Source organism: Staurois parvus, unplaced genomic scaffold, assembly GCF_062004578.1.
Source record: "Staurois parvus isolate SC_StPar_1 unplaced genomic scaffold, SC_StPar_1.0 ptg000682l, whole genome shotgun sequence".
NCBI classification, from domain to species: Eukaryota; Metazoa; Chordata; class Amphibia; order Anura; family Ranidae; genus Staurois; species Staurois parvus.
In genome coordinates this window covers 4,122,179-4,138,987 of record NW_028318478.1, presented here as the reverse complement: position 1 = coordinate 4,138,987, position 16,809 = coordinate 4,122,179, and the positions used below count along the sequence as shown (strand labels likewise).

Below are 16,809 nucleotides of genomic sequence, written 5' to 3'. Positions count from 1 at the left end.
TTGTGATGCCATACAGTTTTGAAGCCAACCATTCAGGCCCGCACTGAGATGAAAAATAGGCCCGGACGTTTAAGACTGAACAGCCCCAAGCCCGGGGACCCTTTCTTCGAAGCCTGGTGACGGAATGCCAGGGCCCGGTTGCAAGGGTGACTTTTTGTAACCCCGGTAGTTCCACCACTAGTGTCAATAGATTTTTATTTTTATTTAATTTTTTACAATTTTATATTTTTATGTTTTTTTTTATACAGGGAAAGAAGGAAAGAGGGAAAGAAAGAAGGTAGGAGGGGAAGAAGGGAAGAGGAAAATAATATCACACATTGATTAGTTGCACATCAGTACTGCTCACTGATTGGTTGCTAGAGGTTACAGCAGATCATTACCGCTCACTGCCTGGTTACTAGAGGTTACTGTACATCATTACCACTCACTGCCTGGTTGCTAGAGGTTACTGCATATATTGAGCAGAGGATAACAGAAGGCAAAGTGAACACAGCTTGTCAGCACACCAAAGAGTTAAACTCACAAATTTTCTAAAAGCAGTTTTCACTCACTTTCTCCCCAGTTCGTGGTGTCTGCGGCACTAGAGGTTACTGCACATCATTACCGCTCACTGCCTGGTTGCTAGAGGTTACTGCATATACTGAGCAGAGGATAACAGAAGGCAAAGTGAACACAGCTTGTCAGCACAGCAAAGAGTTAAAGTCACAAATTTTCTTTTCTAATAGCAGTTTGTACTCACTTTCTCCCCAGTTCCTGGTGTCTGCGGCAGGTGGCACTGCGACAGGTGGCAGCAGTTACACCTATAAATCAGGCTTTTATAGGAGGTTTTGATATTGAGAACATGTAAATTCCATGCAATTAGTGCAGGTAGTGATCTGGTTGGGATTCTTAGCTGATTGTTGCAAGGTAACATTGTTACATAATCTACTGTGCTACCCATCATGAACGTTGTTGATATATAGCAATCTGGTCATTTACAGACACTGCAATAGCTGTTTCACCTTTGGTGAGATACTCTTCAAGCAGTATACCAGTCTTCCAGGTCTGCAGCCTTTCTTATTTCATTACTCAGATTGATCATGTGATTATAGTGAAGTCAGATCTGCTCATCAGGATCTTCACAACATACGTTTTTTGTTTTTGTTTTTTGCCTTTAAGAAAACTGAAGTTTCACTTTAAATGCATCTTTATAAACCATAAAATGAATAATGGGAAAATAGAAAGGCAACACATTGCCATCAGCTGGTCAAAACTGGTTCTACAGAGCCATAAAATGTAACATTCGGTTCCCATTACTCTTGTGTGAAAGATCACATTTTCCACCTTCTGGGTGGCAAATTGAGCACAGTTGTAAATTGTGTGTAACATAATGCACAACAGTAAGGTCTGATTTACCTTTACAGGTAATCCATAGGAAAAATATATGAGTGGCATTCAAGTCAAACCCAGACCTTTTGAGTTTATACAATAAAACAACAAATTTCAAGGGGTGGAAACTTCATTTATTTTTTACATACTCCCCTGCTACATTTATACTCTTATCCCAGCGTTTAACTAATGCCTGGAAAGCTTCGGCATAGAAACATTTGTCAGTATGCCTGCACCATCCTAGGACAGCCTGTTTCACTTTGTCATCATTGTGTTCACTGTTCCCACAGAAAGATTTGTCTCTTGTGCAATTTTACGACAGGTTATGTGTCAGTTATCCAGGATCAGGCATTCCATGCGCTGATTGTTCACAGGAATAACTGCTGTGGGATGGGAACCACCACGGCCGGGTTAGCACGGCCGGGGTAGTCACTGATGGAAGTATAGCAATCTTTGAAATATTTACATCATTCAAATGTCTTACTGCAGCTGAGCGTCTCATCACCGTACTGTGCTTAAAGTCTTCTGTAGATATTTGCGGGTTTTATGCCATTGTTCACAAGTACTTCATCACCACACGCTGTTCCATGCATGCACTGTTGTCTGTCATCTTGATTAACGGTCTCTGGACTGGCAAGTGACATGTGTGCCGCCTATCAGTAATAGGACACACATGCCAGTTACTACTGCATGTAGTACCGCCATGCTAGCATCACCTTTTATACCTGTAAAATTAAAAGTTTGACTTGAACGCCCCTCGTATATTTTTATAATGTTTAGTGTGAATACGATGATAAAGAAATGGGTTCTATATGTCATTTATTTTTGGGTGTGATTTCACTAAATGTACTTGAGATTGCATGTATTGACATTGCTTGCATTAACATGCATTACTTTGCATTTTCAGGCGCATGATAATTTATTTTTTAAAGGAAACCTATTCTGAGACAAGCATGGTAGCTGCCATTGCTGATTTTTCCATATGCTAGTAGCCTGGTTGTCATACTGATCCCCTTGCTTCAAACTTTCTCAATCCTAACCAACAGACTTTTTTTACATGCATACTTGTTGAGGGACAGTGACTGAATCCAGAGCTTTAGCATGAAAGGGTCAGAAATGGCAGCCTTCAAATTTCTCTTAGGAAAGGTTTACTTTAAAAGTCTCAGTTTGGAAGGATTGAAAAAGAAGCTGCAAGTCATTGCATACAAAAGGCTAATTTTAAGATTTCTCACAACATTGCATTAGTCAGAATGAGCCCTATTGAAAACATTATACTTTCTAATGTTTAAGAGTGGAAGAGAGCCCGGAGGAGGAACTGGATGAGTTCTCACTCCTCTATGTACACAGAACTTAAAGTGACATTAAAGGTTTGGTTTTTGTTTGCTTTTTTATTAAAATAACGAACAGGTTCTACTTACCTTCCCTGTGCAATGGTTTTGCACAGAGCAGCCCAGATCCTCCTCTTATGGAGTCCCCTGCTGGCACTCCAGGCTCCTTCACTTTGCCGCATGCCCCCATGGAATACTGTGTGTCATGGGGGCACCCATACGGGCTCACCCCCGAGCCACCCTGTCTGTGTCAATTGACATCAGATTGGGCTGGGGAGGATCCTGCAGCACAATAGGTTTTATGCCTTAGAATGCATTAAGATGAAAAAAGGCTTTAGAACCACTTTAACACAGTAACCATTTCATGTTCGGACTGTCCAGGGCTTTGTGTCATTTTGCTGTAGCAAGGACAAAAAAGGGATATTTTTTTTTTTGGGGGGGAGGGTGCTAGAAGGGGGGATTTAGGAAGGGGAGTTATTGGCTAGGAAGGGGGGTTTGCGCAAGATGGGGGATTTTTAGGAGAGTTGTGCTAGCAGGGGTATGGGAGGGGATTTACATCCAACTGACCACTTAACTCTGCCTTACAAAACTACATTTTAGGGCTTTTTCAAACCAGGTGCAGTGCAGTAAGACGTGTGAAATCACATCACACAAAAAATGTGTTGCCTTTTGCAGTTGTGCAGGGGTGCCATTAATTATTAATTGCACCCCACGCATTCACCAATTGCTTCTTTTTTTGTGCCCACTTAAATGCATTGTACCTCACTACCATATATTTTGGTGGTGCTCAATTTAAAAACCAGCACCTTTTTTTGTGTTTCAAAAGTATAGAGCAGCCTAATAAAAAAAAAAACACAGAAAAAAGAGCTTGGACTCGGACGCACCTCAGATTGGTTTGCCCCGGGGTTGTGCTCAAGGGTGCCTTGACTGCAAAAAGGTTGAAAAACACTGCCATAGATTACGAGAGTGCTTGTAAATGTGCAATACATATGTTTTTACACCTGAAAATATCTCAACTTTCTCTAGATCTTCTCTCCTCTCCTTGCCTAGCCCAGGAAAGAAACTCCTGAAGCTGAATACTCATGCAAAAATGTTTGTAAACTGTCTGACAAAAAGCACTTTAAAATCACACTGCTCTGGTAGGAGTGCAGGCTTAGGCTACATTCACATGGACATAAATATTTACTGATGTTTACTGGAACAAATATCTTAACCACTTGCCCCCCTGAGGATTTACCTCCCTGCCTGACCAGGCCACTTTCTGCGTTATGGCGCTGCGTTACTTTACCTGACAATTGCGCGGTCATGCAATGCTGCATCCAAATTAAATTTACGTCCTTTTTTCCCCATAAATTGAGCTTTCTTTCGATGGTATTTGAGTGCATGTGCGGGTTTTGTTTTTTTTGCGCTATACATTTTGGAAAAAAAAAACTTTTGCTATTAAACATGTCCAGTAAAAACATTGTAAAAATCACATTTCATTATAAATCTAGGCCAAAATGTATTCTGCTATGTCTTTGCTAAAAAAGAATCCCAATACGTGTAAATTAATTGGTTTACGCAAAAGTTATAGCATTTACAAATGGTGGTATATATATATATATATATATATATATATATATATATATATATATATATAAAGGAATTAAAAATTTTTTTATACTAGTAATGGCGGCGATCAGCGACTTATAGCAGGACTGCGGTGGGCATTCTGACATGGGGAAGAACTGACTTGGTGTCACTGACATACCCAGTAACACCAATACAGTGATCAGTGCTAATAAACAGCACTGACACTGTACTAATGGCACAGGGCAGGAAGGGGTTAACATGAGGGACAATCACATGGTTAACTGTGTGCTGGGAGTGTTTTACTGGGGGGGCGATGTGTTGGTGCTTCACTGTAAGCACACTGCTCTGAATGGCTGTGCTGTGCAAAAGTGGAGTTGCCCTTTAACTACTTGCCAACCGTGCTGTAGCCCAATGATGGCTACAGCGCAGTTGTCCAGTTCTGGCAGGGCGCCATATGATATCCTCCCAGAATTCACCCTCCCATGCGCTGCTGGGGGCGATCTCCGTGATCGTTGTGTCCTACAGTCACAGCTGATCACAAGATGAAGTAAAAGGCCAATCACAGCGGCCTTTTACCACATGATCAGCTGTGTTATACAGTTGCTGGTTAATGGCTGCACTTTCCTCACGCTGTCACAGCATGGGGAAAGTCATGCCAATAACTGGCAATTGCCACAGAGCAGATCAGCACTGATCATCAGGGCACTGATGATCAGTGCCCTGCAGTGCCACCCACCTGTGCCCAGCAGTGCCACTCATCAGTGCTGCCCAGTCAGTGCGACCAGTCAGTGCTATCAGTCAGTGCCACCCATCAGTGCCACATATCAGTGCCGTCTATCAGTGCCCATCATTGCTGCATATCAGTGCAGCATCATCAGTGCCTCCTCATCAATGCCACCTCATTAGTGCAGCCTATCAGTGCTGCATATCCGTGCCACCTCATCAGTGCCCATCAGTGCTGCATATCAGTGCAGCCTCATCAACGCACATCAGTAAAGGAGAAAAACTACTTGCTTGCAAAATTTTATAACAGAAACAAAGAAAAAAAATTTCTAGGTGTTTGCTCTTTTTTTGTTTATAGTGCAAAAAAAAAAAACACCCAGTGGCAAATAAATACAGTACCACCAAAAGAAAGCTCTGTGTGTGTGAAAAAAATGATACAATTTTCATATGGGTACAGTGTTGCATGACCGCGCAATTGTCATTCAAAGTGTGAGAGTGCTGAAAGCTGAAAATTGGCCTCGGCAGGAAGGGGGTAAAAGTGTCTGGTAGGCAAGTGGTTTTAACTTGCTTTATGGCAATTTTGTATGCAAAATGTAGGGTAACAATGTGCTGGTCAGATATATATAGGAATTGCATGTACATGAAAGAATATATGCAAGCCATTCTCAATTATACAGGCTTCACCTGCTTGCTGTAATTTGTTAAACTGTTTGAGAAAATACACCTTGAAAGCTGTTCTTTATGTAGCATTCTAGAATTAGATACACGGTATTCTTGAAATGAAAAATGGTGTGTTCACAAACACATTTAACATATTTTATTTAGGTGGAAAGTTAAAAATAAGAGGTCTGTTATATGGAACTGCTGAATGTTATTAGTGGGTAAATCTAAAATAATGTATAGCAAGTTGTGTGCATTGAACATTCATTACTGTTTATTGATCCTTTGCTGCCATCTACTGACAATTAAGATTTACTGCTGTCCTTGAAAATGAGCCAAAAAAAAAATTACTCAATGTACATACTCAGCAGGGACAAGGCTTTACTTTGTGATTTAGTGCTTGAACACTTGAGAGTTTTTTGCCTTTAATTGAAAAGAAAGACTATTGACTTGGGAGTAAAGATTCCATCTTTGGTACTATCACTCTTACGAATTGAAAAAGCATACCCTATAGTCATAGGGGACCACATCATTGTAAAAGCAACAGCACACACTATGCTGTATTGCTGCAATATGATGGATTCAAGCAGCAATTAAATTTGGCAAAAATACTGCATAACATTAAAGTGGTTGTAAACTTGCACATACTGTATGCCCAGTGAAGTGACTGGTCCCCAGTGATACACAGAGAGGAAACAAATCCTCCTTCATAAGTTTTACCTGATTATCTGCAGTGTTCTCTTTTTAACATCCATTCAAAGTGCTGCATTTATAAAGCTTTTCTGAGAGATCAGAGAAAAGGAGCTGAGAGCTGAAATTACACTGTGCAGAGTTCAGTGAGAGGTGATTGGAGGAGAGAGACACCCCCCCCCCCCACACACACACACACACACACACAGCTCACAGGAACAGAGCTGAGGCTGTCAATCACAGGCTGTGCCCTCCCTGTCATCAATTTTCTCTTGATGTCAGAAAAACATGTCCAAAGTGATTCATGCTGATAGTAGTGGAACAAGGCAGCAGAGAGAAATGAGATTAATGCTCCTAAACGAGACAAGTATACACTATAGAAGAATATGCTTTGTTCATATTTCATGCCTGAGGTTTAAAACCACTTTAATGTGTTCACATGATTTGCACCTTTATCGGGTTATTATAAATGCAATGAGCCTGATTTATCAAAGGAGTAGAGGCTGTCCATTTTAAGGTGAGTTTTCACTCAGCAAAGTATATTTTAACTTACCGTAGTGAATGATGTGAAGCAAAATGAAAATCTTATGCAAGGAAAATTCAGGATTACTGCACACACATGATTTGATGATTGAAGACAGCATGCCATTATCTAATTCACTTTAGTTAAGAATTTTTTCTCTTTCCAAATAGAATTTTCACTTTGTTTTATTTCATTTGCTTCATTTGCTAAAATGAATAAAAATCCATTTGACAAAATGAAAATTCACTTTGAAAGTGAACATGTCTTCTTCTTTAGAAAATCAACCCTGGTAACAAAGCAACATATTTTAGTGGTGGGGCTAGCACTAGGATGAAGGTTAGAGAGGTAGGGTATTTGTCCTATGCAAAAATACAAAACATTACACAAAACCTCACCATTGAATTTTTGAATTGAAGAAATGTATCAGTGCTTCAACACACCAGTCCCAGTCAAAAATGAAATATTTTGGGGGACAATTGACTTTATTGAGGTTAGAATTTCCCTTTAATATGCCTGTAATATAGTAATGTTGGTAATGAATAAACATATCCAAGTGCTCTGCATGCCTTCCATCGTTATCCCACATGCTACTAGAAGTTGACCTGCAAGTCTACAGCCAATGATGTAAGCATTGCTGGTAAGAACTGCAGGGAGGGTATATCCGTGAGAAAACAAAGGAGTTGACAATCTGGGCTGCAGTAGTTTGGATCCGATGGGGTTGATTTAATAAAGGCAAATAGGCTGATCATTTTGCAAAGGAAGTTTCACTGTGCAAGGGAATTTGCCTCAGAACATAGTGAATGTGAATAAGTTTCACTTTTCAAAGAATACCCAATCACACACAGAAAATAGAAAGAAAACACATTTTTGCTTACACATGATCAGATGATGGAAGTCAATAGAGTTTTACGTCATTCAATAAGCTCTGGATTAAAGTCCCTTGCACAGTGCAGCTTCCCCTGCAGAGTGAATAATTGATTAGCCTTCAGTAAACCAACCTCAATGGGTGAGACCTGCAGTGATACATGATGAAAATGCGGTCCCATCACAAGCACCTAACCTTTAGTCACAAACCTAAGCATTCTGTATATTGACCTGAAATAATGATATGAGGTCAACATCATCTGGTAGGTAACCCTTTGTAGAGTAATGTAAGGAAAAGCAAAGCTTGTATCGGTGGATGATTTGCTTCAAAGCTTTACAAATTTTACCAAGTAGGTGCTGGAAAAAATCCCTGAAAAACAAAAACTGGCTGATTTACCAGTGAGTTTATAATCTATTAAAGACAAGTTAATGGAATCACTTCTAAAAAGAAGGATCAATGATCACTTAAAAACACAACTTACTGGATCCAAAGCAACATGGCTCTACTGAGGGCACAAGATGGCGTCCGGAGCACCCGCATGATCGCCAGCTCCGGCACCCACCCTGCTGAATCCGCCACCATCCGGGCGGTAGTGGGCTCCGGAGCGCCACCGGAGGTCCCACCGACACCCAGGAGGGGTGCTGAGCGCTTAGCCCTCCGGCGGAGCTCCGATGACCTGCGGCCTACGAAGCCGTGGTCTTTCCTACCAGCCACCACCGCCGCCGCAACTAACCGGGACGCCGCCACACCGCTCCGCTCCAGTGGGAGGGGAAACAATCAACACCCCCACCGAGGCAGCCACCACCCCCACCGGTACCCAGAGGGAAGGGAAGCCACCGCCACTGGCACAGGTAAGGAGAGCCCCTGCCTCCTGTTCCTGCTCCCTCCTGTCCTGCCTGCACCGTAAGGGGAAGCCACCAGAAGGCTCCTAGGACCACGTCAGGCAACCCGCACAGCAGCACCACCACCCAAGCAGCTGTCCCCGCACGGCAATACCACCACTCAGGCAGCACCACCACTCAGGCAGCTGTGGCCCCCTCCTCCCAACGGGCTCCCTGGCCCTCTCCGCCGGCGTCAAGAGCCACCCCTGCAGGACCAGGCTGCTGTTGCCCCAACAGGACCCAGCACGGCATCACCACCACCCGACCCCCACACCACCCGTGGACACTACCCCGCAGCCTGGCGCAGCCGCTCAGCCTGAGCCTCAACTCCCACCCATCCCTCTCCTCCTCAAGCCAACCCTCATCCTTCTACCTGGGACCTCCACCTGGACCCTGAACCCTGCCAAGCAAGTCTCCGCAAGAACACGTGCATCCTCCCGCAAGAAACAGCCACACAACGCTCCTGATCCGACCACCCAGACACCACTCACGCCGACCCCAACCCAGCCTGACCCAAAGGACAAGAAACAGCCGCACAACGGTCCTGATCCGACCACCCAGAACCCACTCACGCTGACCCCAGCCCAGCTTGACCTAAGGACTAGAACTCTAACTGAAAGACACTACAACGCTAGACTATCTCCAATCAAGCGCCCCTGGAAACCATCCCTCCACACCCGATCCCCACTCCCTTAAACTCCAGCTACTGGAAGACACAGCGACGAGATACACCACTGCACACTGGACTATCCGCAGGCAAGCCTCCCACCACACCTATCCGCCACCCCGTCTACCTCCCTAAATGCCCCTCCACCAGCTCACTCACCCACACAGCACCCTCCCTTTTCCACGTCCTACCACAACCCCCTCAACCTAGTATCTGTCCCCCTGCTCCCTAAAACCACCCCTCTGTTTTCCTGTGCACTCCTGAACGCCCGATCGGTGTGCAACAAGCTTACTGCCATCCACGACCTCTTTGTTTCCCACTCCCTCAACCTCCTAGCGATCACGGAAACCTGGATCCAAGCCACTGACTCCACCTCCCCTGCAGCACTCTCCTATGGAGGCATCATCTGGACCCACTCACCCAGACCCAACGGTCGTAAAGGTGGTGGGGTTGATCTGCTCCTGTCACCGCAGAGCACCTTCCGAGTCCTCCCAAATCCCCCCTCTCTATCCTTCTCTTCCTTCGAAGACCACTGCATCCGACTTTTCTCCCCAACACCCCTGAGGATTGCTGTAATCTACCGACCTCCTGGACCCATATCCCGCTTCCTCGATGACTTCTCCGCCTGGCTACCCTTCTTTCTCTCCTCCGAGCTACCCACCATCATCCTTGGGGATTTCAACATCCCTGTCAACATCAACAACCCGGCCACATCACAATTCCTCCACTTATCCTCCTCTTTTGCACTCACACAGTGCATACAATCCACCACCCACTCCGACGGGAATATCCTGGACCTTCTCCCATCTCTGCGCTCCCCACAACCTCACAAACACCCCCTTCCCTCTCTCTGACCACAACCTTATTACCTTCTCTGTCTCCTCTTCCTCTAACACTTACCCCTCCAAGTGTCATACTACCACCAGCCGTAACCTCCACAACCTGAACCCTGTCCCTCTCCACTCCACATCTGATCAACTCTATGACAGCATCTTTCCCCTGTCCTGCCCCGACCTGGCCATGACTGCCTACAACAACTCGCTGTCAGCCGCCCTTGATTCGCTAGCACCTTTAACCACACGAAACATCAGACCCCGACCGTTCCAGCCCTGGCAGACTGAACACACCAAAACTCTCAAAGGATGCAGTTGTGCACTGGAGCGACTATGGCGCAAAACCAGATCTCAATTAGCCTTCACCCGCTATAAATCTGCCTTCCACACCTACACCTCCTCCCTCCACGCTGCCAAACAAACCTACTTCCTGACCCTCATCAAGACCCTCTCCTCCAATCCTCGCAGGCTCTTCTCCACCTTTAACTCTCTACTCTCTCCGCCCCCACCTCCACCCAGCACCTCACTCACCGCCCTTGAGATTGCCAATCATTTCAAAAATATGATTGACACTATTCGCAGGGATATCGCCACTGCTCAAACTTCCTCCCCACTCGTCCCCTCTCACAAAGCAACCCCCTCATCACCCCTCTCTCTCAGCCTCACCACTGTTCTGACCTCCACCCCACCTAACATTCCTCACACTGAAGCCCCCTCAACACTCCACACATTCGACCTCACTACCATGGAAGAGGTCACCAAGGTCTTCTCTAATGTCCGCCTCACCACCTGCCCCCTCGACCCTATCCCCTCACAACTCCTACGACCCTCCTCCTCCTCCATCTTACGCTCCCTCACCCACATCTTTAATCTCACCCTCTCTTCCGGCGCATTCCCCTCCCCTCTGAAGCACGCGCACATCACCCCTATTCTTAAAAAGCCCTCCCTGGACCCCAATGACCCGAACAACCTTAGACCCATCTCGATGCTGCCATTTACATCCAAACTCCTCGAGCGCTTAGTCTACAATCACCTAAGCTCCCACCTCAACCACAACAACCTCCTCGATCCCCTACAGTCCGGCTTCTGCCCCCTACACTCCACCGAAACTTCCTTACTCAAACTATCCAACGACCTGCTAACCGCCAAAGCTAATGGCCACTACTCAGTGCTCCTACTCCTCGACCTCTCCACAGCCTTCGACACAGTCGACCACCCCCTCCTCCTCAAAAAGCTACACTCCCTTGGCTTCAGAGATTCCGCTCTCTCCTGGCTCTCGTCCTACCTATCACAATGCTCCTTTAGCTTTACCTATAACGTTACCACCTCCCCCTCACTCCCCCTCTCTGTTGGGGTCCCTCAAAGCTCTGTCCTCGGGCCCCTTCTCTTCTTCATCTACACCTCCTCCCTTGGCCAACTCATACACTCTCATGGCTGCAACTATCACCTCTATGCCGACGACACGCAAATCTATCTCTCGACCCCTCGCCTCACCCCCTCAGTCTCCGCCCGAATCACAAGCCTACTGAACGATATATCAGACTGGATGTTGCTCCACTTCCTTAAACTGAACCTCTCCAAAACCGAGCTCCTCATCTTCCCCCCAGCCCGCACACCACCCACCATCGACTTTTCCATCACGTCCAACAATGCCACCATCAGGCCCGCCCCACAAGCCAGAGTACTTGGTGTCATACTTGACTCCAATCTATCCTTCCAGCCCCAAGTCCAATCACTAACAAACTCTTGCAGACTCCACTTCCGCAACATCACCAAAATCCGCACGTTCCTAACCCCGGAAACCACTAAACAGCTCATCCACTCCCTCATCATATCACGACTTGATTACTGCAACTCCCTCCTCACTGACCTGCCTCGCCGCTGGCTATCCCCGCTTCAGTCGATCCTGAATACGGCAGCCAGACTCATCCACCTCACCAACTGCTCCGTTCCCGCCACCCCCCTCTGCCAATCCCTCCACTGGCTTCCAGTTGTGCAACGGATCAAATTCAAACTGCTAACACTGACGTACAAGCTATCCATCACACTGCCCCAAACTACATCACCGTTCTAATATCCAAATACCACCCAACATGCACTCTCCGCTCCTCATAAGACCTCCTTCTCCCTAGTTCCCTGGTCTCCTCCTCCCATGCCCGCCTCCAGGACTTCTCCAGAGCGTCACCCATCCTCTGGAACTCCCTACCCCAATCCATCAGACTATCACCTACTCTCCTCTCCTTTAGGTGCACCCTGAAAACCCACCTCTTCAAGGAAGGCTACCCCACCCCCTGCTAATTGCCGACCTCCTCCACTCTTCCTACCACTCCATCCCCCATAGCCATTTCCTCCTGTACCAATATCCCCTCCCACCTTGCTTGTAAGCTCAAAAGAGCAGGGCCCTCGCACCCCTCGTGTATCACATTGTATTGTTTTGTACTGTCGCATGTATTGTCTCTCATTGTAATGTACAGCGCTGAGCGAACTGTTGGCACTTTATAAATACTGTATAATAATAATAATCATGTCAGACTAGTCTGATTGATCTTTTTGACTATATTACCAATGTTTTGGACCAGGGTGGTGCTGTGGACATAGCATATCTTGATTTCAGCAAGGCATTTGATACATTTCCACATAATGATCTAATTCAAAAGTTGTACAAGCTAGGACCTAAACCTTAGTTGGTTCAGTGGGTATGCAGTTGGCTAAAGGATTGATACCAAAGTGTGGTTGTAAACGGGGTTCACTCAGAACAGAGACTAGTCACTAGTGGTGTACCACAAGGCTCTGTACTAGGTCCTGTTCTATTTAATCTATATGTGAGTGACATACAAAGGTGTGTAATAGGGTTGAAATACCTGGAGATGTCTGTAACATGGAACATGGTTTGGCATTGCTGGAAGATTGGTCAAGAAAATGTAAACTGCAGTTCAATGTTTCTAATTGTAAAGTAATGCACCTAGGGAAAAGGAATACCTTGAGGAAGAACAACACTGGGGGTATAGTGTTGGCCAGGGCTACAGAGAAAAAAGGAATGACACATACTGCACCATCCAGTCTTTTAAGGATTATTACCCATGCCCCCATAGTAGTTCTACCATGTTTCTTAAACATGCTCATAGATCAGCATGGAGTAATTAAAACAAGATGTTTCAAAAACCAATGGAAGCGTTTTCTGTGTTTCTTGGAATGAAGCAATGAGCTTCATAAAAGTGTGCATAAAATATAAGTCCTTAGGTAAAGTGTATAGTGCACTAATATGCAGACATGTATAAATTAAAAATAATTTTAATGACTAGAATTGTATAACACAAAATCCTCAAGAGAAGTTTGCATAATGCCTATTTGTTGGTTGCAATTCACTACATCACCACTAAATATTTATTCAAGTGCCTGTAAAGGCTCAAGGTTTTAACTTCATGCCTTCCATGCATGAAGGTAAAAAACCTTCTCTGTTAACCAGTACCCCCTAATACTGTCCTAAGCCCCCTCTCGATCCAGTGATATGCACTGGAGTATCGGCTATCCCAGGAGTCCCTCTCCTCATTGGCTGAGACAGTAGTGGGAGCCATTGGCATTCACAGCCAGTAAGCCAATGAGGAGAGACAGGGGGCAGGGCCGAGCTGTGTGAATGGGCACATGGAGCAGTGGGTGCCGCCATAAGTTGCTGTGGGGGGCACCCAACAGGAAGAAGGGGTCAGAAGAGTCTGCGAGGGATCTGAGAAGAGGAGGATCCAGGCTGCTCTGTGCAAAACCACTGCACACATCAGGTAAGTATAGACATGTTTGTTATTTTTAGAGAAAAAAATTAAGCCTTTAGTATCGCTTTCAGTTTGGAAAAGTTTGAAATGAAAATCTTCGATTTGAACATAATTAAAAAAAAAATCCAACACATTATTAAAAAACATAAAAAAGACAAAATAAGCAAAAACAATTTAATTGTGGAAGCTTACTACTTCAATTTTTTTTTTATCTACAAAGCAGATTTTTCTGTTAATTTTAATGAAAATATTACATGTGAAAATATTACAAAATTTGTTTCTCACTAGCTTTTTTTTTTTGTTTGTTTCTGTTTTTGTTCTTATCATTTTCACTTCTCTTTAGGCAACTGTTACACTATATAAAAATGTTTTAAAAATCTAGCATAAGATAAACATAAAGTATAATACAAATGTACAATGCTACTTGTCTAACAATCAGTTACCTAATGAATCATGTGAAAGTACACAGATTTAATGATATAAATATCTAGAGGAAAATATCATCTGAACTAGTTCTCTGGTATAACTGATTTCAGTGAAGGAGATTGAAAACAGAATTGGATAAAAAAGGATGCAATTCAAATGTTTCTGGAATCTGTCATTATTGATAATCTACCTAAAAATTTTCAAAATGGTGAGTGAATTGGGTCTGGTCCCTCCTGTTCAGGATCTGGCAAGCCTTTTCTACATTTTTGGTCATTCCTGGAGGCCCGCAACTGAAAACTCCCACTTTTTTAACCTGAGGAAAATAATGATTAGCATTAACAAACACACCACCATGAATAGAAAGATCTCCACAAAAACTAAATGTTTAGTACATTTGCAAGTCATTTATTGTGTTCTGCTTTTGAGGAGTGATAGCTGAAACACATGATGGCTAGGGCTAAATAGGCAATTTTAATAAACTTAGTTTTACATTGAAATTACAAATTGTCCGTTGCTGAATTTTGCTGAAATTGTGTCAAAATCAGCCTAAATTTATGCCATATTACCTTTTTTGTTGAAATTAGCTTGAAACAATGATATGGCTTTACTGTTTTACAAAACTGTCATATCAGTGGTTTGTTGGTAGACAAAGACAACCATAAACCTAACACTAACCCTAGCACTAATCTTAATCCTGACACTAATCCTAATGCTAACCCAAACCTAACCTTTACAGTAACCCTTTGTTATTTAACAAAGCAATGTCAGTGGTATGATCAATGTGGATCTAGAGATATAGCAGTTTCCTATTTAAGTACAAGTTACAATAAAGTGAAGGTCTAGAGAATCAAGCTATGCTGTGTACTCTTTTGCACCTAGAACAATAATTTTGCGTAAAAATAAAATAAGAGAAGTTTAAATCAGGAGTAAAACAACCACATTTCACCCTTAAGCACTACCTTTTTATTGCTTTTTATATTATCTTCAATCCATTTTGCTGATTTGTTTAAAGTCTCCCCCAAAATGTTACTTGTGGATCTATGCTCATTGACTAAATAATCCACTACTTTCTTATATTGGGGTCTATGTCAGCTTGTGAAATACTTTTAAAAGAAAGCCTTGTTTGTCCCACCCAAAAAAAGTAATATACACATAGCTTTTTTATTTTAACCCCTTAGTGATGGAGGGTAAAACAAATGTTAATGTCTGAACACAATTTTGCAACTTTAACATGTGTTCATAAAACTGTAAATATCATCATACATACTTTGTGTATCCTAGTGGATTATACCGTAAATGGCAATGAATATCTCCTAATTTTTTTTTTGTATGATCAAAGGATAAGCAGCCCAAAATTGTAAAAAAAAAAATCATTGTTTTGAATGTAGTTGTATATTTCTTGTTATTACCATAATTTACCATCAAAGAACAACCCATAATAAATTCTCCTGCTCCTGACAATCACAGCAATACCACATGTGTGTATGTTAGTTTTTTGGATGTACCCATAGTAGGGCCCAGAAAAAAATGGTTCACATTTTGTTTTTTTTTATCCTACCCAAAACACACTGACAGTAACTGACACCAACGTTAATTAAAAAAATTAATTAAAAAAAAAAATCCTACCCAAAATATACTTACCCTGACTTTTGACCCTTCCCTGACTTGACCCTAATACTAACCCTGGCACTGACCTAGATCAAGCTATTTTTCTCTTTTTTTATTAATATTTTTTTACACACTTTTGTTTATGTATGTCCTCATCACCTGCAAAGAGAAAAAGATACAGTGTATCTTACTCTCCATTCAGAAGAAGAAGAAGTAAACACATGGGTGGGCTACACAGAGACTGATCACTGTGATAGCCAATCAGAAGTTATCACAGCAATGAGGTGACCCATAACCAGGAATCTCAGGTCCCAATCATTAGTATGGCACCTGGGGCTACCGGTGAAAGCCTGGTCCCTGTGCTGGAAACACATTGTGCGACACGCTCCTAACACAAAGACAGGTACACAGATATTCAGCCTCATGGATAAAGGTCCACTTCAGTGAGACCGTATATCTGCATACGCTTGGCAGGAAGGGGTTAAGCATTGGCAAAATTATCACCAAATAAACAGGCCCATAGCAGAAATGTAAAATTTGCTCTAGTCCATAAGGAGTATACAGGAATAACAGCCAAAGCTTTTAAAATTCAAAGGGTGATTTAGTCCACTTGTGCTGCCTCTTACTAACATATCACCCTTGCTGTAGGTATATTTTATTTAAAAATATTCATAAAGAATTCCTTTTTTCTTTGTTTAGTAGTTTATACATATCCCTTGTGTATTACATTGTGGCATTTCCCCGGATTTACTAAAGGAGTAGACCATGATCACTCATTTGCATTTTCACTTAGCTAAGTAAGTGTTGAGAAGCGGTGTTAACTTTTTTATAATCCAATCATGTGCTAACAGGCCTGGACTGGCCAATCGGGCACACTGAGCATCTGCCCGGTGGGGTGGGG

The 16,809-nt window shown here is 43.4% G+C and overlaps 1 protein-coding gene across 1 annotated transcript in view; it reads right to left on the bottom strand.

The window, feature by feature from the left end:
- Positions 1-14,034: 14,034 nt before the first annotated feature.
- LOC149447558 (dual oxidase 1-like) overlaps positions 14,035-16,809 on the bottom strand; it is a 219,885-nt gene continuing 217,110 nt past the window's right edge. The window contains exon 33 of the mRNA XM_089652420.1: positions 14,035-14,613. Within this exon, the coding sequence (XP_089508546.1) occupies positions 14,491-14,613 (123 nt within the window). The 3' untranslated portion in view covers positions 14,035-14,490. The remainder of the gene's footprint in view (positions 14,614-16,809) is intronic.